At 38.3% G+C, this 27,734-nt stretch overlaps 1 protein-coding gene across 5 annotated transcripts in view; it reads left to right on the top strand.

Annotated features, from left to right (window-relative positions):
• KCNU1 (potassium calcium-activated channel subfamily U member 1) overlaps positions 1–27,734 on the top strand; it is a 172,943-nt gene that overhangs the window by 48,241 nt on the left and 96,968 nt on the right. For all 5 annotated transcript variants that reach the window (XR_003794232.1, XR_003794234.1, XR_003794233.1 and 2 more), the window contains exons 5-12: positions 2,694–2,755; positions 3,859–3,949; positions 5,622–5,733; positions 6,690–6,765; positions 8,476–8,551; positions 14,969–15,139; positions 16,082–16,173; positions 18,667–18,777. Coding sequence is in view for 2 of the 5 variants with exons in the window: in XM_029226625.1 (XP_029082458.1) it covers positions 2,694–2,755; positions 3,859–3,949; positions 5,622–5,733; positions 6,690–6,765; positions 8,476–8,551; positions 14,969–15,139; positions 16,082–16,173; positions 18,667–18,777 (791 nt within the window). In the remaining 3 variants the exon portion in view is untranslated. The remainder of the gene's footprint in view (positions 1–2,693; positions 2,756–3,858; positions 3,950–5,621; positions 5,734–6,689; positions 6,766–8,475; positions 8,552–14,968; positions 15,140–16,081; positions 16,174–18,666; positions 18,778–27,734) is intronic.

The raw sequence follows: 27,734 nt of genomic DNA, 5'->3' as shown, positions 1-27,734 counted from the left end.
CCGATCACATCTATTCTGTGTGCCCGATCCTCCTGTTTTCTTATACCTCCCGTATAACTGGCAGTTTTCTGGTGTCCTCTCATATTCACAAGTGAAGATTTGGAGTATTCATAGCGCCCCTTGTTAACTGCGCTGGTGGCTGTTTGGATTCTGAAGACACCCGTAACCATCCACCAACTAAACGGGCTTTAAGCCCCATTGTAGAAATCACAGCTCAGGTGGCGGGCTTCCTACCCCTCCTGAATAGACTTTGCCCCTTCCACCCGAGGGAAATTCATGAGTCCTCTCAGAATACCTCCCATTTCTACCTGACTCACCAAACAGCCTTCACAAACTGTTAGCTCCCAGTGCCTTATTTTGGTTTGGTACACATTTTGTTGCTTATTATATATAATTTCTGGATCATCCTTCTAAGGTTTGTGGCATGAAGTTGATATTGTTCTTAGATCGAATAAAACTACATTTTTCTTCTTTTATTTATTTATTTTGTTAACTTTATGGTGTGGAGGACTATAAATATATGACCTTGTTACCATAGTTCTGGAAGCCTGTCAATACATGATTTATAGACGAAGAATCACCTATGGGATTTAGTAAGAGAGAAAAAATATGTAATCATAGGTAAGGAGAAGAAAAAAGATTTCATGGAAACTATTAATAATTATCAATCTACTGATATAAATATATATATATGCACACACATACGCATATCCACTCCCAGCATTTTTCCTGAGCTTCAGACTACATTTGTAACCAAATATCTCCATGAGACCCACAGTCTTAGTGATATCTCCATCGACACTTGATTCAGATGTTAAAATGGAACTGACAGTAAGAGTTGAGACCCCAAGAAAAATAGATGCCACTAACTCCCATTAACCTGCATCATTGCCACTTACAAAGCACTCGGAAGAAGACTAGTTGAAGCTCTTAGCATCTTGACCAACCCCATGTAAATTTGGGTAAGCTGGAAATTGAAGAGGATTTTGGGACAAGCTCTTATTGTGGCAGAGGTATTGGGCGGGGGGCGGGGGGTTCCTCCCCTGCCAAGCGAGGGACCACTTAGAAAGGTCAGCTGGCACCTCTTGGAACTCTGGGGACACAGAGAGCTGATGTCTGGCTCGTTGGTGAAGAGGGATGGCCACACTGAAGAGAATCTGTCCTTCTAGTGTTTGTTGGGGCAAAGAGTGCTTGACCTGGTCCGTGGGCCAGATGTGGGTCACATGTGAGAGTCTTCTCGAACCTGCCCAGTTAGGCATCCGGAGGGGGAAGAGTTCCAGCAGAATACAAGAGTGCAAGGTGCACTGAGAAAAGAGTTGTGAGCAACCAGCGAGAGAGGACGCTTTCACTCAGCTAAGGGAACCGCAGAGGGGACGCTTAGCAATTAAATATTATCAAGCTGCAGCCTGTCTGCCCCCTCCCCTTGCACTTCTGATCCGTTTAAGTTGCTCTCCTTTATTTTCCTGGCATGCATCTTCTCACATACCACCTGAGGTACATATTAATTACTGTTTATTGTCTAGACCATAAGCTCCATAAAGGCAGGGATATTTGTATATGTTGTTGAATGATGTTTCCCAGTCAGCAGAATAATACTTGAGTCATGATAGGTACTAAAGAAATGTCTGTTGAATTTGAATATGAATTGAATTGGGAATCTCCAACAACCCAGGAAAATAAACAGTAAACACCTCCCGTGCCCGGAGAGCCCAAGGGTGAGAGCGTAGTGATCTAACACACCAGTCAAGTCCAACATTTCCTGCTATTACCTCCCCTTTCTGTTCACCGCCTGACACTGACCTACAGTTCTCAGAGGCCAGAGGTACCCTAGTCAGTAGGCAGCTAGGACTAAAAAAACAAAAAGGGTTAACAGAGAAGAAACTAATCTCTTTTTGCATACTAGTAGCCTGCTCAAGGAACACCAGAACAGGAAGGGAGTGAAGCTTTAATTGTAAATAAAATACAGTTTTACACAGGACTGAACATATTTTTTTAAATGTTTGGAAACTAGAAATAACTGATTACCTACAGTTGACCTAAAAATTCACCGAGGCTGCAAAATATTTCATCCAAATGTATTGAGGGTTTTAAATGGGTAAATTTCTGATTATATTCCACAGATTCTTATTTTACAGACCAGATATATTGGCAAGTTAAAGCGCTCATTTTCTCTTCTCACTTTATAGCATGTTCCCTCCTGTCAGAATTCTGCCCATCCTTTAGATGGGCATGTTTGGGACTGTTTCTTCTCCAACATCATAGGCAATTCAAGTTCAGAGTCTGTATCCCATGGCCCTCATTTTCTAGCATGTAATAAACTGCATAACACATATTAAGCACTTAATAAATGTTTGATGAGTGAGTGAATGAATAAACAAAGGACTTCTTGAGCTCAGAAAACCTTAGGAGCAGCAGAAAGGACAAATTGTTTATTCTGAAGCGTGTGAAAGTTAAAATTAGGTAGGTAAAATGGGTAGGTACATGTTCGTTTATTGAATACCCAGTAAAGGTCCAATCAGTTTTTGTTGAGTGAATGAATGAATGCTAACATAAATGAATGTGTGGGAAAAAATGGCTACAGATATATAGGCAAGGGAAAAAGGTAAAACACAATTTTGTTGGTATGTTTATTCATCTATGTTCATGCTAATAGAATGGATCTGTACATTTGTCTGTGATTTTTTTTTTTTCAGGTGATCCTTGTCTTTGTCCTAAGCATTGGGTCTCTTATAATCTATTTCATCAACTCCACTGAGTGAGTAAAATCCCCAGTCAATCTTGTCTGCTCATATCAGTAGCTTACCAGCTAATTTGGAATATTCTGTCAGGAATAATGCTTAATATACTTTCACGTAAACTCACACACGCAAGCTCATAACAAAAGGATAAGTGTTTAGTTTCCCCTAGGAAGTACTAAACCCAGCTCCACAAACAAATGAAAAAATGCATGAATTTCTCCTGTATCCTGTCATTCTGCACTGCTAGGAGCTGGGGTGCTGTGCATATGTCTATTCTAGTTTCTGGGACTACAAGCTTCCAGCTGTTGTCTCCTCCTTTGGACCGTTTATGTGGGTCTTACGTGCCTTTGGATTCCTTAGGTGTTAAAGCAGAAGTTCTGTAGTCATTTCAGGGTTTCTCATAGGTTCTAGACAAGTTTGGATGGTCTGAGGAAAGAAAATGCTAGACCTCACCGGGGATGTAGGAGCAAACTATCCTCTGTTCTTCTCTGAAGGCATTCCCTTCTCCTGTGCCAAAGTTAGGACAGCTTCTTGGACATAACCCAACCTAATCTGAACTCCATGCTGATCCTCTGGGAATTTTATTGGATTTCCAGCTAAAGTAAAACTGGGATTACAGGGCCACACAAGTCAGGCAACTTTAGAGATCCTACAGAAACTAGAAGTCTTCATTTTGTGGATTCCTTACTGACATTTTAGGAACATTTCCTTGGAATTTGCTTCAAATCAGTTCATTGGACACACAGTAGCTCTCTATCAGAAGTATACTGAAGCCAAAATTTCCTGGCTGGGTAAGATGGTCTTGCACCAAAAAGAGCCACATAACCTCTGTGCCTCTGAATCCCATTGATAAAATGAAAATGGAACCAATAAACTCTGAAGAGAAGAGCAGGTAATTCTTCTGTTACTTTCAGCTACATTCACGGCCCAGTGGTTTTGTTCATGCATACCTCTACTCCCAAGAGAAAAGTAATTTCCTTGAGATGTGCACATAAGTGTCTGGGTTGGCCATTCATAGTAAATAAATAGAAAATTGCCCACCCGTTCTCTTTATTTGGTCCTCTGTAGCCACAGCTTTTAAAATGTCCACCTTTATAAGCTGTCTTTGTTTCTTTTCCAGCCCTTTTGGAAGCTGTTCTTCATACCAAGACAAAACCATCCCGATTGATTTGACTTTCAATGCTTTCTTTAGTTTCTATTTTGGATTGAGAGTAAGTACCTATTGAACATGGGAGTAAACAGGGGAATACAACCGGCACACTGTAAAGAGATGTGTGTTACACAAAGAGATGCCTTCCTTAGACAATCTGCCTATGCTTTCAGGCTCTAAAGCCAGAGGGTCTGGGCCCTCAATTGTCAAATGTATAACGAGACCCCCAAACTCTCTCCTGCACTTGAAACTGTAAACCAGGTCAACAATTTTAACACAAATGAAAAGGATTCCTTGTTAAGATATCGTCACCCTATCACCCTGTCCTTCTTATTGGCTTCCCACTTGCCACTCAGAAGAGTGACTGGTAATCACAAGAGAGCAGAACCTGAGTAACAAGCCTCTGAAAATGTCATCGGCTCCACTGATGGCATATGTGCCATATAAATCTATAAAATACTCTTGTGTCTTTAATTTTGTTGCATTCATGTATTCAATAGTTCTCTCATTCCACAAGCACTTTTTGAGGGCCCACCCTAGGTCTAGATTCTAGATTTATCTATCTCATGTTTGTGAGATAGATATATACACACACACATACACACACACACATATATATACACACACACATACACACACAGGCACATACAGACATGTACACACACACGCACACACACATACCCATATATACACACAGACACACACATACACACACATACACACACACAAATATATACACACATATACACCCATATATATGCAGACATATACACACACATATACACAGATACACACACATACACACACATGCACATATATATACACATATACAAATATATACACACACATATATACACTTACATATGTACCCATATACACATACGTATACACACATACGCACACACATATACACACGCACACATATATGCACACACATACACAAATGTATATATACACACACATATATATACACATGTATACACATATATATACACACGTACACACACAAACATACACAGAGGTATATATACACACATGTAAGTGTATATGTAATATGTATGTGCGTATGAAAGGTATGGTATGTATGTATTTCTGTGACCTTCCTTCAAACTTACTTCAACCACATTGGCCATCACAGTCTTATTTTTACAGCAGCCCCTCCCTTCTGGAAGCGCCTGCTTTCTTATTCCAAATAGGGAAGCTCATAAACACAAGCCTTGGCCAACCAAGCTTCTAGACCTCTTCCATTGAAGACCATCCTAAATCTCGTATCTTCATTGCTCACAAATAGGGGGTTTTACCTATATAATTATATATATATCAGGAAGCTCTAGGAGCAGTAGGAAGGTCAAAGTGATTATTCTGAAGTAGGAGAGTTAAGATCTGGTAAGTAAGGTGGATTCACGTTCATTCATTGAATACCCCCTAAAGTACAATCTCTTTATCTATATGAATATATAGGTGTGTGTGTGTGTGTGTGTGTGTGTGTATATATATATATATTTATTTATTTATTTTTATATAGATATATATATTTATATATATATAAATGTGTATTTACTTACATAGCTATATAAATATACATGGGTGTATGTATGTATACATTGTATGTATGTAATGGAATGCGGTCAGAGCTTCAGTTGGTGGGTGAAGTGTGCCTGGATAAAGCCGCTCTTGGGTTCACTGTAACTTTTGAGGGTAACAGTTTGGGGGCCTCTGGTTTCATTTTGTAGCTTTTGGCAGCTGATGACAAGGTCAAGTTCTGGTTGGAGATGAATTCGATTGTAGACATCTTTACCATTCCGCCAACCTTCATTTCTTATTATTTGAAGAGTAATTGGCTAGGTAGGTGAGTTGTGGGAATCAGAAGCAATCTCAGGAAAAACCCCTCAACATGCATCTGTAAGTATCCTTTCATTTTCCTTTAAAGCCTAAATGGCATTTTAAAAAAATTCCTCCCCATGATTGTATGGTTTTGTAATACATTTTCAGAACCCATTCTTTTTTTTACCCCAGTCCCTGGCGATGGGCCTGATGCCAGTAGGTGTCCGGGGTTGTTTATTGTTTATGGATTATCCGCACCTGAGGGCAGGGCCCCAACATCCTAGCCCCCTGTGGCGCCTTTGTGCTGAGATCCCACATGACTGGGAGAAGTGAAAAGCCTCCCGTGGTCTTTAAAAAGTGTAAATCATCATATCCAGACATGAGGTGACCTGTTAGAGATTTTTTTAATTAGTTACTTTGTCTTTAAGGTGGATGTATTTGCCAGTACGTGGGCATTCTGTGGCTTTTGTCAGTTTTTATGTAGTCTTATACTATTATTTATTATCTACAAAATATTTTTTACTAGTGTTACTATCAAACTACATAAAGGCAAACAACATGCAAACCCTGGGGAGCGTATCACAGAGACTCTATAGTCAGGAGTTAAAGTGGTTTATGGATCACTTGCTCTCCATTCTAAAGAAGAGTTAAATAGAGTAAAACGTGAGTTGTGCTTATTGCATACTTTGTAATAATGATAATACTCAGCAACCCTTCGAGGTAGGTATCATTACAATTCCCATTTTACAGATGAGGAACTGGAGAAGCTAAGGGCGTTGCTTTAGATTACGACAGCCATTAAGTGAACCAGAATTTGAACCAGTGCTCAGGTCTTAAACTGATGACATTGTAAGATACTATATTTGAGCATTTCAGGGAAAGAAAGAACGTGAGCAGTCCCAGGTGTGGTATAATTCAGACTGCTCCCTCTGTGACCCTCATCTTTCGTCAGCTTTCTTTCTTTGATTGCTTTGTAGGTTTAAGGTTCTTAAGAGCATTGCGGCTGCTGGAACTCCCTCAAATCTTGCAAATTCTGAGAGCCATCAGGACCAGGTAAATGCCAGCCCTGCCTCAAGTACTACTTACTCACTCATTCGGATTAGGAAATTCAAATGTTAACTGAACCTTCAACTCAGCTCATTTCCCATCAGAAACTTCAGTGCAGAAGTCACAGAATCCCTTACTTTCCAAGATACCATTCGCTTACTTTTCTCTCACTGCGTTAACCTCACACACAGGCTGGAAAGTTTGCAATCATCTTGAAGAGTTTGTTTCTTCTCTGTTTCTTGGACCTACAATGTGTCAGTCCATTCAGGTTTTAATTCTCCCCCCCCCACCGAAAAAAAAATTTTTTTAGTCAAAGCAATTCAGACAAAATAGACTTTATAAAGACTGTTACAAGAGATAAGGAAGGATACAACATAATGACCAAGGGATCAGTCCAAGAAGAAGATATAACAATTGTAAATATTTGTGCACCCAACATAGGTGCACCTCAATACATAAGGCAAATGCTAACGGCCATAAAAGGGGAAATAGACAGTAACACAATAATAGTGGGGGACAGATCGTCCTGACAGAGAATAAGGAAACGCAAGCCTTAAATGACACATTAGGCCAGATAGACTTGATTGATATTTACAGGACATTCCATCTGAAAGCAGCAGATTACACTTTCTCAAGTGCACACAGAACGTTCTCCAGGATAGATCACATCTTGGGTTGCAAATCAAGCCTCGGTGAATATAAGATAATTCAAATCCTATCAAGCATCTTTTCTGACCACAACACTATGAGATTAGAAATCAATTATAGGAAAAAAAAACTGTAAAAAACAAACACATGAAGGCTAAACAGTATGTTACTAAATAATCAATGGATCACTGAAGAAATCAGACACTTTGATTCTATACATTCGTTGTCGTGAATCGATCCTCTGCTGTCTAGGAATGTAAGACAATTCCTCCAAGCCTGAGAGCTGCCCAGCAGCAGCAGTGAGCTCTTGCTTACAGAAATAGAGCTACCTAAATATCTCCAAAAAAATAAAATTACAGTTAAAAAAAAATCCAAACTACCTTTAAGCAGAAATCCTGTTAAAGTTTTAGGCAATTTGGTCTAACGTTAGCCACTCACAATCTCCATGCCTCTGAAGTCTCACTAGAAGCATCAAATAGTACCGGCCAGGTGGGTCTCACTGCTAAGGGTTGATGCTTTATGGAGCATTTGCGATCGGAAAGGGCTGTTCTTGTGTGGTCAGTAGCCTTGCTGAGAACCACAGAGATTTCAGATAAACTCTAGGGCTTTCCTTAGGAGACAGGAGCTTGTTTGATCCTCTTCATTCAAAGATCCCGGTGTGAGTTTAGCAATGTGGAACTACATTTCTGTGACCTACTCAGAATTTCATTTTGCAAGCCCACTCTCTGGATCCTTGGGACACTGCCTTTTTTCAATATAATATTAGGCTAGTGGAGCTCATCAGAACCTAAGCTTTTTGAACACGTGTGTGTGACGGGGTGTGCCTGAGACTTGTGCATCTCCGATTTTAATATGGATACGAAGCAAGCAGGGGATCCTGTAACCATGCAGATCAGTAGGTCGCGGCAGGTCGTGGGATGCTGCATTTCCAGTATGCTCCCAGGGAAGTGTAGCATTGTTCCTGGTCCGTATTCCCACACTTTGAGGAGCGAGAGTTTAGAGGATGAGGTATTTGTGTTGTTTGGGAACCTGTCAGAACCCAGCAGCTCTTTGTCTTTCTTCCCCTAGCAATTCAGTGAAGTTTTCCAAGCTGTTATCCATCGTTCTGAGTACCTTGTTCACTGCTGCAGGATTCATTCACCTGGTGAGCATCTCATCCAACTCCTCGATGTTGGGAGTGAGCATGAACGTCTTTTATTTGAAAAATGCAGGCGAACCTTCGGAGCTCCTGTCTCCATCACTATAATCAGTGTGAGGTTTATCTTTTCACCTCCTTTGGATGGGTTTTCTCCACCCCATACTTCTCACAGATACGTATCTTCTACACTCACGGTATCGATGTTCCTTCTTCCAACTTTCAAAACCTGCTCTTAGGAAAGGGTTTAATAAGTTTACTCTTCTAAGGTATAAGCAATAGGTAAAGTTTTTGTTTTGTTTTGTTTTGTTTTTTCTGCGGTACGCAGGCCTCTCACCGTTGTGGCCTCTCCCGTTGCGGAGCACAGGCTCCGGACATGCAGGCTCAGCAGCCATGGCTCACGGGCCCAGCCGCTCTGCGGCATGTGGGATCTTCCCGGACCGGGGCACGAACCCGTGTCCCCTGCATCGGCAGGCGGACTCTCAACCACTGCATCACCAGGGAAGCCCTAAAGTTTATTACTGTATCATCATAGGGGTTCCAGCAACTTGAAAAAGAATAAAGGGTCAGAGAAATGAAGCCAGTGCGAGAATTTTGTACTTACAAAAGCTGGAGAGTTGGGTTAGGAAGCAGTTGCTGAGTTGCAAAAGGGAGTTTGGGGACTTTCTTGGTTCTCCTGGAATCAATCTGTATACATAGCTGCCTCCTTCGCCTACAAGAAAGGTTAGTTCTCGTGCCATATAATCAGCAACATAATAAATGGACTTCAACAATAGGAAAGAAACTCCTGGACTTTATTGCTCCAGGAAAGTTGAAGAGAAATCATTAGAAAATGTAGAAATTGAAGTGGCATGTTAAAAGCCTGCAAAGGCCTTTGAGAAAAGCAAAACCGAACAAAAAAATAGAGCAGAAGTCTTTTCCACTTGAGCCCTTCTCTCAAAATTAATTTAAAAATCACAAGGAAAAGGAAAAAAAAAAGTTAAAGAAAGAAACTTAACCATGTTCAGTTCATCAAGAAAACTGTCAAACACCAAATTTGTTTGGTGTTTCAAGAAACAGATACAAACTACTATGCATAAAATAGGTAAGCAACAAGGATTTACTTTATAGCACAGGGAATTATATTCAGTATCTTATAATAACCTATAATGGAAAATAATCAGGAAAAATTACTGAATCACTATGCTGTACACCTGAAACTAACACAATATTGTAAATCAACTATACTTCAATTAAAAAAAAGAAAGAAATCTGAAACCAGCCACATCCTTCCTCATCATGCAAGCAGGAGACAGATTTTCTGGAGAAGAAACATCACTGCAGTAAAGGTAGATCCCTGCATCTGGAGGTCTAGCCCAAGGGGCATGGGTCTACACTGGGAGAAGCAGTCACCAGTGTTCCCGTAGAGACCTGTTGGCCATCACACAACGGTAGGCAAGAGGATGCTAAAGGAGAAACCGTGGTAACAGGTTTTGGGGGGATTTTTTTCCTTTAATAGAGGTTCCAATGAGGGGCCCTCAGGCTGAATGGGGCCTACAGGCATATTTTATTGGACCTAAGATGTTTGTATTATCTGTTTGCTATTTTCGTATTGGTTGATAAGTTTTTTCAGAGAGCTCATATTAAAAAACCTGGATTTCTGGATTCTTTGCAAAAACACAAGATTCTGGCAACCCACTCTCCCAAGGCCACCAACAGCCCTAGCTGAAGAGTAGCTGCTCCCTGTAAATCTCACAGGCTTCTGGTTTGAACAGGGCCTCAGGCCCTTCTAAGCACGTGAACATGTGCTCCTATGGGACGTCCAGTCACCCTGGGGAGGAGACCTCCAGTGAGGATGCGTGCAGAGAAAGAGGGAGAAGCCACCTGATGGTTTTGGACTCAGGGCCATCTACTGTGGGTCACACCAACATCTGAAATGTGAAAAACCTAGAAAAGCTGCAACCCAGAGCAAAAAATTAGTAGATTTTGTTCAGAGGATATTTGAAGTGACAAACCGAAATAAAAGCTATGATTGTCCCAACGGTCCCAAGTCATTCCTTCCCGTACTTACACCGTCCTTCAGCTAAAAGTTGATACCGGGCTTCCCTGGTGGCGCAGTGGTTGAGAGTCCGCCTGCCAGTGCAGGGGACACGGATTCATGCCCTGGTCTGGGAAGATCCCACATGCCGCGGAGCGGCTGGGCCCGTGAGCCATGGCCGCTGAGCCTGCGCGTCTGGAGCCTGTGCTCCGCAATGGGAGAGGCCACAACAGTGAGAGGTCTGCGTACCGCAAAAAAAAAAAGAGTTGATACCATTGGAGGGTGAGTGTCCACCAGAAAGGAATCAACATGGTGCCTTTGCTAAAATTCTGCCCAAAACAGGGAGCGTGTTGGAAAGCAGAGACATCAGCATAACAATTACATCACATAAAGGCTGTCAGAGCTACAATAACAAGATAATTTGCCCAAGGGAACAAAAGAAATGTTAAGGAAAAGCCTTCCTTATACAAGGCTTTAAAAAACTGAAAATGATACTTCAAACAAAATACTTAAGGTTTTAAATAAAAGATTAGTAAACCGTAGCAGGAGTTGGTAAACGGCCCAAAGATACTAGAGAAAAAGAAGAAAAACGTTTTACAGAGCCAAAAACCACATTAGAGGGGACACAAATGTACTAAGTGTGACAGAAATATGCTCAGAAACATGGCGGACGGGATTGAGGCAAAAACATGCCATGGAACAGGACAAAGATACTTAAATGATATGGAGAAAAAACATGAAAGATGGGTCATGTTGATTTAACATACTGTAAAATTCATGCTCCTGAAGAAGGGGACACAAATATGGTATCAGAAAAATGTTTGAATATAAAGTATTGAATCTGTAGTTTAGAGGGTATACAGTATCCCGGGAGAAATAACCCTAAATGAGTCCAACCATAGTTTGGAACAATTACCAACCTTTAAGGGTAAGGAGAGCATCTAAGCAGAACAAAGAAAGGTCTATATTAGGGGGGAAATGAAACTAGCCTCAGATATCTTGCCAACATCAGTCAGTGCAGGAAGGTGACAGAGCAGTGTCTGCCAAGGTTGTGTACAAGTGTAGCCCATCCGTCATTTTAAGCACATGGAAGAGAGAAAAGCATCATGCATCCCTTTTAAAAATGACCTTGATAAAATCCAGCCGCATAGGAGACGAGTCAAAACCAAGACCTCAAGAATGAGGAAACCATGATAAAAAGGAGTGAAGGTGATTACTGACTGAATTGAAAATAGAACAAAGACACGACCAAGGGAATTGTGGGTACAGACTAGAACACACATGTACCATGTAAAAATAATAAAACCAATACAAATAATGGAGAGATAGGCAGGGATGGGAGAGTGTCCTCACGTCCTCCGCCTCCGTAGCACAGCTTACCTAAGGTTGAAACGTAAGGTTTAAAAGTGTAAAGTTTCAGTTTTGAAATGTGACATTAAAAATAGGTAACAATTCAATATATTCACATTGGCCCATAATCCTTAATCTTTAAGTTATTTCCCATCTGGGGCTGAGGGTCGATGCTAACATGGTCCAGGGCAAGAGCAGCGTGGCCAGGTAGACCAGCAGGAGTGACAGATCTTCGGAGTGGGGAGGGGTTTGAAGCACTAAAGCAGTACTTCCAAAGAGGGTGAGTTAAATGGGAAAGGGTTATTTACTGTGAAGGAGATTTCTAGGTTGAAATAAGTTTAGTTTCAGTTTGTAAAACATGTTGTACAAGGGTATGATGGAAGCTCTGTGCTAAGATGTTTACAAGACACTATGGGGTTTTAGCTTAAAGCAAACTGTCCCAAGCAACACTTCAACTCCTGGGAAAAAAAATATATATACACACATATGTATATACATATATATTATAGTATATATATATATCATATATATGATTTTTAAAATTGAAGTATAGTTGCTGTACAGTATTATAGGTTACAGTGTACAATATCGTGATTCACAATTTTTAAAGGTTACACTCCATTTATAGTTATTATAAAATATTGGCTGTATTCCCCGTGTTGTACAGTATATCCTTGTAGCTTATGTTATACCTAATAGTTTGTACGTCTTACTCCCCTACCCCTATATTGCCCCTCCCCGCTTCCCTCTCGCCACTGGTAACCACTAGCTTGTTCTCTATATCTGTGAATCTGTTCATTCTTTGTTATATTCATTAGTTTGTTGTATTTTTCAGATTCCACATATGGTATCATTCAGTATTTATCTTTCTCTGTCTGACTTATTTCACTTAGCATAATACCGTCTGAGTCCATCCATGTTGCTGCAAATGGCAGAATGTCATTCTTTTTCATGGCTGAGTAGTATTTCATTGTATATGTATATACCACATCTTTTTCCATTCATCTGTTGTTGCATACTTAGGTTGCTTCCCTATCTTGGCAATTGTAAATAATGCTGCTATGAACATTGGGTTGCATGTATCTTTTTGAATTAGTGTTTTTAGTTTTGTTTTTTTTTTTCCAGATATATACCCAGGAGTGGAATTGCTGGGTCATATAGTTGTTCTATTTTTAATTTTTTTGAGGAACCTCCATACTGTTTTCTACAGTGGCAGCACCAATTTACATTCTCACCAACAGTGTAGGAGGATTCCATTTTCTCCACATCCTCACCAACACTTGTCATTTGTGTTCTTTTTGATGATGGCTGTTCTGACAGGTGTGAGATGACATCTCATTGTGGTTAGGATTTGCATTTGATTTGCAACATGATTAATGATGTTGAGCATCTTTTAATGTGCCTGTTGGCCATCTGCATATCCTCTTTGGAAAAATGTCTATTCGGGTCTTTGGCCCATTTTTTAATTGTTTTTGTTTGTTTGTTTGTTTGATGTTGAGTTGTAGGAACTGTTTATATATTTTGGATATTGACCCCTTATCGGTCATATCATTTGCAAATATTTTCTCCCATTCAGCAAGTTGTCTTTTCATTTTGTAGATGGTCTCCTTCACTGCGCAAAAGCTTTTAAGTTTAATTAGGTCCCATTTGTTTATTTTTATTTCCTTTGCTTTAGGAGACAGATCCAAAAAGCTATTGCTTCGATTTATGTCAAAGAGTGTTCTGCCTGTGTTTTCCTCTAGGAGTTTTATCTGTGTGATTTACACTTGGTTTTCTTACAGTACAGCAGTCTTAGAAAGCAGTAAAGGCTCCAGCTCCGTGGAAGCTGATGAGCAGACTTTGCAACCAAATCTACTACCAGCCCTGAGAGTTAAGCATAGACGTGCAATCTCCTTATCTGGGAGTGGAGTATTAGAGGAGCCCACACTCTTAACCTACTCATCCAACTTAAGAAGGAGGCAGCAGTTGGCACACCACTTTAAAAAAGTGATCGGATACCTAAGCAAAGTACATTATTTCTAGTTTTCATTCTGGTTCTTAGCAACAAAACAAAAAACCTACTTTCCCCAGCCATCTCTAGCATTTTACCGTCTCTCGTGGAAAAATGGAAATGGAAAACATCTAGGAAATAAGTATTATTTTGGGAAAAATATCTAAAAACAGAAACATAAGGGAAATTTTGTATATATTCTATGTAATTAATGTTTGTTATATATCATAACAAATGATATATATGTATAAATTTATATATATATTCTATAAAGTGTAATGCCATTGCCTAAGTTACTATTTTTGTGTAAGGTAAAAAAAAAAAAATCGGATAAACCTAGGTTTCTTAAAATGTGAAGACTTAGAGGGAAAATCAGAGGAAGATTTTTCCAGAGTTTGTCTTTTTTTTTAATTGAAGTATAGTTTATGTACAATATTATATGTTACAGGTGTACAATATAGTGAGTCACAATTTTTAAAGGTTAGACAGTTACTATAAAATATAGGCTACATTTCCCATATTGTACAGTATATCCTTGTAGCTTATTTCAGAGTTTCCTTTTTATCACTGAAAAGATTTTTGCAGGGAGGGAGGAAAGTAATCTGGAAAACTTGTTTGCTCTTCCTGAGACTCCAGCGTTCATGCGCTTAAGCTCACTGAGATGAAGTGCCCATTTAAGTGCTGCTTCCCTTCATGATGATCCTGATGTGGTGTAAGATGAGGGTGAATAATAATTGCTCAGTCTGACAGCCTCTGAATCCCGTGGCTCCAGGATGGGAGGATGTGCCCACAGGAAAAGAGATGTTGTCTGCCATTCCCCCCATTGAGCATCTCCATTGTGGGCTCAAGCTACACACCCCTCAGATTTGAGCAGTAATCACCATGAAGGGAAACAAGACTTCACAGTTACTACCCACAATTTGCAGACCCTTCACAGAGACCTGGGAATCATTTACTCTTTCATTTGGATTGAATTAAATGAAACAAATCGAAAGTTGTGCTTATTCTTTATAAACTTTTCCTTGGATTCAATTCAGAGACCTTTCCTGAGTCCTCTCTCTTTGGACAGGTGGAAAATTCTGGTGATCCCTGGCTCAAAGGTAGAAATTCACAGAATATTTCATATTTTGAGTCCATTTACCTGGTCATGGCAACGACGTCGACTGTCGGCTTTGGAGATGTGGTAGCCAAGACATCCCTAGGACGGACCTTCATCATGTTCTTCACCCTGGGGAGTTTGGTGAAGAATATTTTTATATCTTTTGAATATAGCTACATAAACCAAAAACATTTGGTTAATGGTGAGAAACAAAGTGATATAGGTTTGAGAGTGAATGTTGGATTATTCAGAGCGGGTAACAAATGAAAATGAAGAGATATGTGTGAATCCCATATTTTCCAAACTGCATCCCCTGGAGCACATGATGTAATTGTTCGATTGCCAGGGATGGGGTGGTAGACAAAGGAGAGCAGACGTTCCTAATTAGCCTCTGCATTGATTTGAGCAACCGCATCTTCCTTCATCTTTTGCCCATCGGATTATAGTCTTTCTTCCAAAGAGGAAGGGGATTTGAGATTTGATCTGCAGGAAGTTGTGTTCTTTCCAGCCCAAATGAGTAAACTCTCTCTAAACCAGCATTTTACTACAGATAAGTGAACATCTGTGCTTGGTTCATGAGTGTGTCAAGGACAAAGTAAGCCTCCTTTTCTTTTAGTGACTTTAATGGCAATTCCTTAATAACCATCGCCGAGTTCTCCACTCTACCTTTCTGATATCCCCCTGTCCACATCATTTTTACATCCCCTCATTTCTGTCATTTTCCTTTCACCCTACTCTGTCCCATATGCTTTATTTTTTCCCCAAGCCCCAAATAGTATCAAGTGAAAGCGTCAGAAGGGCAGTTAGAAGTGATGACAGGAAAAAATGGGTGGGGAGGTTGCCTTACTGCTTGTCTTTGCTTTCATCTTTTTGAAGGATGAAAAGCATTTTATTAAATTTTAACCAAATCCAAAGGCTGAAGTAAGGAAGAAAATTGGTCTCCCTTTAAAAGCACAGTTCCCAGTCATGCCCTTCTTAGAAGAGAGAAAGTTTTACGTACCTGCTTTCTCCTTTGTAATCTTGGAATTTTGGAGTATCCTTGGAAGTAGTGAGACCTCAGGTTTTATTTGCTGATCATTTTAGGTTCTGTTTGCCAACTACGTTCCTGAAATGGTGGAACTTTTTGGTAACAAGAGGAAATACACCAGTTCCTATGAAGTGGTCAAAGGAAAGAAGTAAGTAGCTTTCAAGTATAATTTCTACAGTTTGAGGGATTCTACTAAGTCACTCTCCCTTTCGAAACACTATTGCCTGGCCTAGGTGGATATGTTGGCAAGGTCCTCATTCACTAAAGAGGGCCACGCTGGAATAAATACCATGAGAAGATATTTGCTACTTGATACACACTACCATCTAGATGCTCATAAGAGGATTAAATAAACTAATGACAGATATGTTGTCATTCGGTGTCACATGCTGATTGTGCCAATATTTGTACATTCCTTATCTCAGACTGTTCTCTTATATCCATTACTGATTGTCTTACTCATTTTAACCATGTGGTTGACTCATGGCTAACTTTACATAATGGATCCAATTAAAGTCACAGTTCGAATTTAAAATAATTCAATTCAGTTGTCTTAGCCCAAACTCCCCTAAAGCTCATCCATGGGAAGAGGTTTGCTAGAGTGAGGAGGGGTTTCAGCCTGTCCTCCAGTCCTTCACAGATCACCTGTTTTGTCCACGCCACAGCTGTTTGTTCCCAGGAGCGAAGTGGATTTGGAGTTGTTTTTACTCTACTTCTCTGTGGATGTATGTTACCTCCATTGCCATTATGATTTTTCATACCTAAGAAGAAGATAAGGAATTGGAAATCCCAAATTCAAAGCGATTCTTTTTTATTTAGTCTTTTACCTGCTGTAGAGGAAAGAGGCGCAGTGGAGATAAACTCCTTTGGAGTGATGTCTTAACACAGTTGGATAAAAACCAACATTGATCCAGGAGTATGAAGAGGAAGGTAACAAAATGAAATGAATGAAAAACAAATATTGAAAACAATGAAATAAGCTAGATAAGCCAAAGTCTAACCCAGTTCATCTCACACATGCTAAATAGGCCAATAAGGTCTGGAAAATATAAGTTTAACTTAGGCTAAAATTACGCTTTCAGTTTTCTTACATGACTAATGGGAGGAAAACAGCTTCTTTATGTATATGAAGCCTAAGGAAATTGACGGCTATTTTTCACCATAGAAGTTACATGCATAGATTTGTGGACCTGTGCTAGATGTCTCTCCATTGGACTCGCTTTTTTTGTGAGTACTAGATAATTTTAGATGCAGAAGATAAACCAAAATAACCTAATTCTGGTGCTGCCTCAGCCATAGTATTTGACTATGGGAAAACCAGTGAGCCATTCCGAGCTCAGTCGTTCCTCACTGAAAAAAGATGACACCAGCCCATCAGGAGTCAAGTGGCAAATCAAGTGAAATTAACACACGTGCAACTCCATTATAAATTATAAATAACCGAGAAAAATCTAGCAGTTACGATAGTTATCCTTAAATGCCTGAAAAGCTATGTGTAATTCAAATGTGTGGAATCATTCCCTACAGAAATCTTATGCTCCTTTTGTATACTGGAGATGCAGTCCTTGGTGTTTCTAAGTTTAAAATCTAGGTGGAACTTTTTTTTCTTAACATCTTTATGGGAGTATAATTGCTTTACAATGTTGTGTTAGTTTCTGCTGTATAACAAAGTGAATCAGCTATATGCATACATATATCCCTATATCCCCTCTCTCTTGTGTCTGCCTCCCAGCCTCCTTATCCCACCCCTCTAGGTCGTTGCAAAGCACCGAGCTGATCTCCCTGTGCTATGCAGCTGCTTCCCACTAGCTAGCTATTTTACATTTGGTAGTGCATATATGTCCATGCCACTCTCTCACTTCGTCCCAGCTTCCCCTTCCCCCTCCCCGTGTCCTCAAATCCATTCTCTATGTCTGTGTCTTTATTCCTGTCTTGCCCCTAGGTTCTCCATGACCCTTTTTTTTTTTTTAGATTCCATATATATGTGTTAGCATATAGTATTTGTTTTTCTCTTTCTGACTTACACACTTCCTAACACCATACACAAAAGTAAACTCAAAATGGATTAAAGACCTAAATGTAAGGCCAGACAGTATAAAACTCTTAGAGGAAAACATAGGCAGAACACTCTATGACATAAATCACAGCAAGATCTCATAGCATAGATCTCACAGCAAGATCCCTTTTGACCCACCTCCTAGAGAAATGGAAATAAAAACAAAAATAAACAAATGGGACCTAATGAAACTGAAAAGCTTTTGCATAGCAAAGGAAACCATAAATAAGACGAAAAGACAACCCTCAGAATGGGAGAAAATATTTGCAAACGAAGCAACTGACAAAGGAGTAATCTCCAAAATATACAAGCAGCTCAATATCAAAAACACAAACAACCCAATCCGAAAGTGGGCAGAAGACCTAAATAGACATTTCTCCAAAGACGATACAGATGGCCAACAAGCACGTGAAAAAATGCTCAGCATCACTAATCATTAGAGAAATGCAAATCAAAACTACAATGAGGTATCAAATACCAACTTTTATTTCAAACTAAGTTTAAGCTAATTGTCCATCTCTAAATCTAGACAGGAAAATACTTCTGTTCCTGGGATGAACCACCTCCCATGTTTTCACTTTCTAGGTTCATTGTGGTCTGTGGAAACATCACTGTGGACAGTGTGACGGCTTTCCTGAGGAATTTTCTCCGCCATAAGGCAGGGGAGATCAATACTGAGATTGTTTTCCTGGGAGAGTAAGTGTATCTGTATGACCTGTGGGCAGGGAATACTTGAAATACGTGTGAATATTTGTAATGGAAGAAAATTGCCCTTGCGGTATTAATTTTTAAAATTCGGAAATAATAGTAAGCAATAAGTAAGGAAAAAGCAGTTCATGACCAGAGTTAACCTCTGAAAATATATCTTGCCAGGTGTTTTTCCCAGTGAAACACTGGGAAATGCCTATTTAATACAAAAAGAGTTTTAAGTAGGCAGCATGGTTTCTAACTGTTCTGTTTTACAATTTTGGTTCCTAATGAGATTGAGCAATTTTTGTGTGTTTTGATGGTTTGTGGGTTTTTTGAAATGGCTCTTCATTTCTTTTATCCTCTTTTCTATGAGGAGGGTCCTCTGTTACTTTGCTGCCTTTTAAGCCTCATTATATTTTTATATTAGCTGCTTTGTGTCATATGTTGTAAATATTTTTTCCTCTCCCTTTGCTTTTTAATGTTTATGCATGCTTTTGTTGTAAATCGAATACAGAAGCGTCTGGTTTACATGAACTCTAATCCATCAACTCTTTCCTTTTGGCTTTCTGCTTTTCTGACATGCTTAGACCCCTCTGTCCTAGAATTAAGTAACTATCTCTCTAGCATTTTTAGTTTTTCATATTGAAGTGTTTTATATTTAAGCTCTCTGGAATTGACTTTGTGTAATGTGTAGGGAACTAACTTCTTTATTTTTTTCCAAATGGTCTATCCATTATCCAGACATCGCTCACTAAATAAGTCACCCAGATATGAAGTGACATTTTGATTTTATCCAGGATTGCCTATCAGATCACCTCGGCCTTCACGCATTTCATAGTTGAACACTGTACCCTCTTTACATCTGACACCTTCAACCCACCGTTACCTTGGGCTCTCAGGTGTGAGATAACCAGTAAGCATTTTGAATTTCTTTATGGTGCTGTTGACAGACAGCCAAGAGTTCTGCTTCAGGATCATTGTCATGCCTGTCTTTTCAATAATTTGTGTATGACTTGAATCCTTACTTAAAAAATAGTAAACAAACAAAAAAAAAACCCAAAGTGCTAAAACCAGTGATAAGAGGCTAATAATTGTAACCCAGCTGAGACAAAGAGGAAGTCATTAAATGTGTGGAAAGTAACTTCTTTTATCTGCTGATGTATTTTCATAGACTGATGTAGGTTATTGTAGGTATTCGTCAAGGTAATGAATGAAATTTCTTAAATGGTACAAAACGTTGGAAGTGTCTATCTAGAATTTTGTCAATTACATCTATACTCTGAAGACTCCAGAATTGATGTCCCCCACTAAACATTCTCTGTGGCTTCATAGTCACACAACTAATTGCTCACTGGGTATTTCCACCCCCGTGTTTCAAAGGCCCCTCAGACTCAACATTTTCAAAAGTAAACTCAAGAGGGAAGAGATATGGGAACATATGTATATGTATAACTGATTCGCTTTGTTATAAAGCAGAAACTAACACACCATTGTAAAGCAATTATACCCCAATAAAGATGTAAAAAAAAAAATCTCAATTCTAAAGAAAAAAAAAAAAGGTAAACTCATGATTTAATGTCCAACTTTTCCATCTCATAAGGCAAATTAAAAAATTTTTAATTAAAAAACAAGAAGGAAAGGAAACAGCTTTTCCTGCCTCAGCAAGTGGGACCTCGTCAATGCCGCTCCTTAAAACAGCAAACTAGGCATTGTCTTTGACTTTACTGTCTCCCTCAAACCCTGTGTACACGTTCGTCATCAATAGCATCTCCTACATAAATCCTAATTCTACCATTTTGTCTCCACTCTCACAACCCTGTTCAAAGTTCCTATCTTGTCTCTCCTGAACTTCTGTAAAGGCTACTTTATTGATCTGTTCTTTCTGCTCAGAAGCTCTTCTGCTTTATGTGACTGATTTATTTTCATCTCCCAGCACTCAGAGTCCTTCCCTGGCAACTTATCTAAGTTAATGTCTTCTAATCCTCCTATCTCATCACTCCATTTATTTGCTTTAAAGCAATTATCACAGTCTGTGATTGTGGTGGATTTTCCTTTGGTGCAGAGGTTCACATTACCTTTCCTTACTGTACATTCATGCTGCTCCTCTCAGTAAACCTGTGCTGACCTTTGACTTAACTTGAGAAATAGAATTCAGCAGAGGGAAGACTGTGGTATATTGTTTTTTAAAAGATGGCTACCAGAAACCCCTCCCAAATGTTTACACATATTCTCCTCCTCCCATCAAAAGTGGAGTCTTCTAGCTTCCCTTCTATTGATCTGGGCTGGCCTTTTGACTCATTTTAACCAATGAAACATGTGTAAATGACTGAGCCAGTTAAAGGACCAACCCATAAAGAGCCTATTACCTTCTGTGCTCAGTGTCTTGAAACCCTGGACCACTATGTAAGAAGTTCACCTCCTCCTCCAGGGGGAGGAAGCCCATCCAGCTGCCAGCTCCTCCAGAAGCCCAGCTGAGGCAACAGACCTGTAAGTGATGCCATCTCAGAGGTTCTAGCCCACTAGAGCTCTCAGCTAAACAGAGTCATGTCTCCAACAAAACTGCATGGAGCAGAAGACTCACCCAGCTGAGCCCAGTCAAAACAAAGAATTTCAAGAAATAATAACTCATTATTTTAAGCCACAAAGATTGTGCCAGATTTTGTGCAAACCTAGGTAACTGATATAGAAATTGACACTTTTCTTTCTTTGGTTACTTATTATTTAAAGCAAAACAATATCCAAGATATTATATTATAAAATGTCATAAAGATAAAATATTTATGTTTCTATAATTCAGGATAACTAGTAGCATTCAACAAAAACTAACTATGGCTAAATTAACAGAAAAAAAAGTTGATATTATGTAGCTCTCAAAACATCCAGAAGACCAGATAACTAGGCTTAGAGAATATACAACAGTGAATAATGATGAGATATTTATTTCCTTGAGTAATTTGTATTGTTATTGTGCCTGAGCGGGTACATAAATATTGATTTATTATTCTTTGTATTGAATGCATACGTCCTATACACATTGTATATGTGCAATTTTTCACAATCAAATGAAAAGATGAAAACTTTCTAGAGTTGAAGAAAAGATACCAGTTCTCAGATTGGAAAAGTACAACAATGCTGATCAGGATAGATGAAAATCATGTACACACAGGCACGTTGTCATAACATGTAAGGCAGGGGTCCTCAACCCACCTGTACGCAGCCTGTTAGGAACCGGGCCACACAACAGGAGGTGAGCGTCAGGCGAGCGAGCGAAGCTTCATCTGCCGCTCCCCATTGCTCACATTACCGCCTGAACCATCCACCGCCCCATCTCCCATACGTGGAAAAATTGTCTTCCATGAAACCGGTCCCTGGGGCCAAAAAGGTTGGGGACCGCTGATGTAAGGGTCACCTAATTCAGCAGCTGAGGGATAGGGCAGATCCGTGTAGGAATCCAGAAGATAGTACTATTCCAGAAAGTAATATAGGAACATAACTTACACATCAAATCGCAAAATACTTATCACCAAATATTTAACCCCTTCCTATTTTTCCAGTCTTACTGCTCAGAGATAACTATTTCTTCCAAGTTTAAATCTGTGTTTTATCACTCTTTTGACTCCTCAGTTGTACACAGTATTTATTCATCACCTGATATTTTGCAGATGTGTATTATTCATCCCTCTGCACCACCTTCCCTTCTTCAGTTGTTCCATTATAGTTATCTTCTAATTTGTAATTACAGCGGCAGTGTTTATATCATTATGGCTGATAAATGTTGGTCTTTGATAACAGTACGCCTCAAATTTTTTTCTGGTACTTAATGATCGCCTCCTTTTTATATGTCTATCATTAAATATTTTCCAATAGATATATCACATGCATAGCAATAAATATTTTCTAACTTTTTCAACATTAAATAATCTCATAAGAATAAAAGTTGAGTGAAAAATTCCCAAGAGTTGCACAGGAGTCACTGGAGCTTAGAAAAAATATCTTAGAACTTACATTTATTTTTAAAATAGCAAGGTAATAATTAAGCAGCATGTTTAAAACTCTTTATCCCAAATTATAACTCAGAAAGAAAATTACATAGAATTACAATGCACATTAAAATGAATTACTATGAAGTGAACACCCATGTCACTACCACCCAAATCAAGATATATTCTATTGCCAGCACCCCAGGAAAACCCTCCCCAATAATAACCCAATCTTTCGTCCCTAGAGATAATTATGATTTTGACTTTATATCTTACATTTATTAATTGTCCTATCTCCTATGTTTATTTAGAATATTTAAGTTTTTCCTGTTTTTAAACTCACATAAATGGAATATAAATTTACTTACCTCAATAATGCGTTTGTAAGATTCATCCTTGTTGCAGCTGGATGTAGCTGTACCTATTCATTTTCACTGCTGTGTAGTAGAGCATTCCATTATATGAATACACCACAATTTTTCTTAATCCATTCTACTGTTGGTTGACATTTCTCCTCAATTTTGTCTATTATGAAGAATGTTGCTTTGAAAATTCTTATATATGTGTCCTGGTCCCCAGGCATTAAATTGCAGGGTAGTAAATCTTCCTGTAACAGAACTGTCAGTCATTCAAAATGTTTTTTTCTGGTCTGCACTTCCACCAGCAGCCCTGAGAGCTCCTTTCACCATATACAGCCTTACTACCACTTGGAAATGTAGCTTCCCATCCTACCTAACACTTAGAAACATCAGTCTTTTTAGTTTTAGCCGTTCTTTGGGATAGTGTTTTGCAAGACAGTGTATCTTATTGTGGTTTATGATCTCATTTTTCTGGTTAGTAATGAGGCCAAGCATATATTCATATGTATAAGCCATTTGGGTTCCCTCTTATGAAATGGCTGTTATCTTGCCCATTTTTTAAATTAGAATGTAGTTGATTTACAACATCGCATTAGTTTCTGGTATACAGTAAGGTGATTTAATATATACATATTCTTCTTCCTATTATTTTCTATTATGCTTCTTTTTGCCCATTTTTATCCTAAATTAAGTGCAGATCTGCCAGTGACAAGCTCTTTTTTTTTTTTTAACGTAAGGACATCTTTATTTTCTTTTCATTCTTGAAAGATAATTTTATGGATATAGAGTTCTAAGCTGCCACATTTTATCCTTAAGAACCATGAAAGTATTATTCTGTTGATTTCTGGCTTTTGTTGTCGCTATTAAGAAGTCTGTTAAACTATCTTCTTTAATGAATTATCTTCTTAAAAAAATTATGTGTTGTACTTAATGTGAAACTATGTTATTTACTATGATGTGTGTAGTTTTGAATTTCTGATAATTTATTGTGCTTAGTATTCATGAGTCTTCCTGAGTCTCCGGCTTGGTGTTTTCCACCATTTCTGGAAGATTCTCAATTATTCATACATTGCCCTTGTCACTATGTTCTTTCTCCTCCTTTTCTGGGAATTCAATTATGTTAGTCCTTTTTTTACTGTGCCAAATATATTTCTTACCCTCTGTTTTGTATTTCTCCTCTTTTTTGTATCTCTGTATTACATTCTGGATACTTTATTCTGAACTACCTTCCGGATTCCTACTTCTCTCTTTATCTGTGTTTAATCTATTTACAAACTCATTCATTGAGTTTTTAATTTGAGTTATTGTATTTTTCAGTTCCAGAATTTATATTTGGTTCTTTAGCAAATATTCTCTGTTTTCATAGTTTCTTGTGTTTCCAAGGTTACCTTTTATTTATTTCAATAAAATAAACATCATTATGTTGTAGTTTGTGTCCAGTAATTCAATGTCTTAAGTCCTTGGTTTTTCTTGTCGGTTGTTTCCACTGGTTGTTACACATAGTATCTTCTTTTCTTTGTGTGCTTTTTTGTCTTAGATTATGTGCTTATTCTTCTATTTAAAAATATTTACAGAAATAACTTGTAGCCTAGAAAAATATTACATTCTTCCAGAGAGGATTTTTTTTAAATTTTTATTTATTTATTTATGGCTGTGTTGGGTCTTTGTTTCTGTGCGAGGGCTTTCTCTTGCCCCGTTGTGGCAAGCGGGGGCCACTCTTCATCGCGGTGCGCAGGCCTTTCACTATTGCGGCCTCTCTTGTTGCGGAGCACAGGCTCCAGACGTGCAGGCTCAGTAATTGTGGGTCACGGGCCTAGTTGCTCCACGGCATGTGGGATCTTCCCAGACCAGGGCTCGAACCCATGTCCCCTGCATTGGCAGGCAGATTCTCAACCACTGCACCACCAGGGAAGCCCCCAGAGAGGATATTTATTTACTTCTTCCAAGTACAATGGGGCATTTGTGCCTTAGGACCACGTAAATCCAAATTCAACACTTGATGTTCACTGTACTACCCAGGTGACAAACTCAGAATGAAAGTACATCTGAAAACTAATTTATTCAATTTTACACTTCATCTATGCCTGCATACCTTTGTTATGCCAGGTTAAAATTTGGAGAAGTTACTAAAGTCTTCATTTTGTGTGTCAGGGGAGCTGGAAGTTTTTGGACCCCTTACCCTATGACATCACCAGAATGTTAGCTCAGTTTGGTAGCTGTACCTTCTGAATTACTAAATGCTTTGTGGGGTGGGGGGACTGGACTTAACCTCTAAGGCCTTGATTTCTTCTAGATTTTGGCCTGGAAATTCTTCACGGTCTGGTTATATCTTTCATGATTTATTAGATGTTTTTATATTTCATCCAGCATTTTTATATATCCTTAGTAGAAGGTTGGCTGAAATTATCTAGTTTACTATGCCTGAAAACAAAGGCCCCAGCTCTAGTGATGTTTAATATATGAAAACATGCAAAGCTCTCACTTGTTCACATATGTTTTAAGGGAATAGGGGAAGTTTTACTCAAGAGGATTGACAAATTCAGAGAATTTCCAAATATTGCCGTTGATAGTGGGCCAGATAACAAAAGTATTGTATAGTCTATTATAAGGATTTGGCTTTAAGGAAGTTGCCTTTTCTCCGAGTCAGTCCTGAATTCTTGGAGGATTTTCAGCAGAGGGATGACATAACTAGATTTAGTTTTCTTCTTTAGTGTTGGGAAATTAGAATTGGATTTATCGTAATTCTTACAACAACCTTTGTACTTGACTTATACATAAGCACATTTTGGTTGTTTGTTTTTGTAAGTAGCTGTTTTTAATAATGCTCTAAGTACCAGTACATGAACTCACCATCGAGACAAAATTTAAGACAGAACTCGTATCTAACTATATGATCCTACCCACATTTCATACTGCTCTCAGTTGTTTTGTACATCATCATCATTCTTTATCTCTCCTGCAGTTTTATTGCAATTATGTACAGTCTTAAAATGTTTAGCTGTGTTTAACTTTACAGAAGGAAGATCACACCAATGGAATCTTGTGGTACTTAGATTTTCCTCATTTTATATTTCTAAGATACACTCATTTTTCTGAGTGTTGCTGTAGTTAATTGTTTACTGTTATATGATATTTCATTGGCAGAGTAAACCTTAGTTTATCCACTCTTGGTGTGATTTGCCTTGTTTCTAGATTTTTCTATTGGAAATAATTTTATTATTAACATGGCTTATGTATGACTCTTAGTGGACCTGTGCAAGAGTGTCTGTGTATGTGTGTGTGGGGGGAGGGTGGTTTAATGGTGTGAAGAATGTGAATGTTCATTTTTAAGAGACAGTATCATTTTTTACTAGTGGTTGCACCGTTTTTCAAGCTTATCAACAATCTGTAAGGGACTTTGTGTAGTTGTACATCTACATTCTTTCTAACAGCTGGCATGGTCATACTTGTTAATCTTTGCAGTGGAATCAGTGTAAAGTGGAATCTCATCGTGGTTTTGATTTATAAGCCTCTTATCACTAAGTATGGAGTTTCTCTTCATGTTTATTAGCCATACATGTTTCCTCTTTCCGTGAAAAGCCTGTTCATGCATTTTACCTGTTTTTCTATTGGATTGTTTGTGGGGCTTTTCTTATTTAATTTCTAGGAGTGCTCAATGTATTCTTGACACTAACTGTTCATCAGTGATCTGAACTGTAACTATATTTTTCCAGTTTATAACTTGTCTTTTCACTGAGTATGAGAAGTATTTTGATATTCAAAAGTTTTTAATATTATCATAGTTCAAATTTTCAATCATTTCAATTGTATTTAATGATTTTTTTGGTTTTTGTGTAGGAATTTTTCCATATCCCAAAATTTTAAAGATATTTAATTACATTTCCTATTAAGAATTTTTCATTTTTGTTGATGTTTAAATCTCTAATTATACTGGAATTTGTTTTTTTATGGCGTGACGCATGAATAAAACTTCAGCTTCTTCCATAGATAACCATTTTATCAATGCTAGTTATTGAATAAACCCTTTTCCCCTCACTGATCTGACATGCTACCAGTATAAATAGGTCTATTCTGTGTTTTTTTAAATCAATTTATCTCTTACTGCATTAATACTATGCTTTTTTAATTGCTAAAGATTCATAATTAATCCTTATACATCTTAGGGCAGGTTTTCCCTCCGTGCTCTTCTTTTTCCAATAGTTGACAAGCTCTTCTTGGCCCTTTATCTTTCATATAAATTTTATAATCATTTTATCATGAACTATGAAAAACCCTGTGGAAATTGATGGGAGGAATCTAATTGAAACTTTGGTTTAAAATTGATTTTTTGTGTTACAAATTCTTTCTAACTCTGACTATACTATGGTTGTCTACTTATTTAGATCTCACTTAGTGTCTCAATAATATTGTATAATTTCCCAGGCTTGCTGATGTTTATTATATATTATGTAATTTTACATATGTGTATATGTAATAAATATATGTGACATATATATTTATAAGTACTTGATATTTTCTGATATATTTGAAATAGTGTCTTATTGTATTTTCTACTTGTTTGCTTTTGGTATGAAAATCCAGAATTGACCTTTGTGTATTAATCTTCCATTCATCCATATTGTTA

The sequence above is a fragment of the Monodon monoceros genome, unplaced genomic scaffold, assembly GCF_005190385.1.
Source record: "Monodon monoceros isolate NGI ecotype Baffin Bay Population unplaced genomic scaffold, NGI_Narwhal_1 Super_Scaffold_17, whole genome shotgun sequence".
In the NCBI taxonomy this organism is placed as follows: domain Eukaryota; kingdom Metazoa; phylum Chordata; class Mammalia; order Artiodactyla; family Monodontidae; genus Monodon; species Monodon monoceros.
The sequence above is the reverse complement of the archived record's forward strand: the minus strand, read 5'-3'. Positions and strand labels throughout refer to the sequence as shown.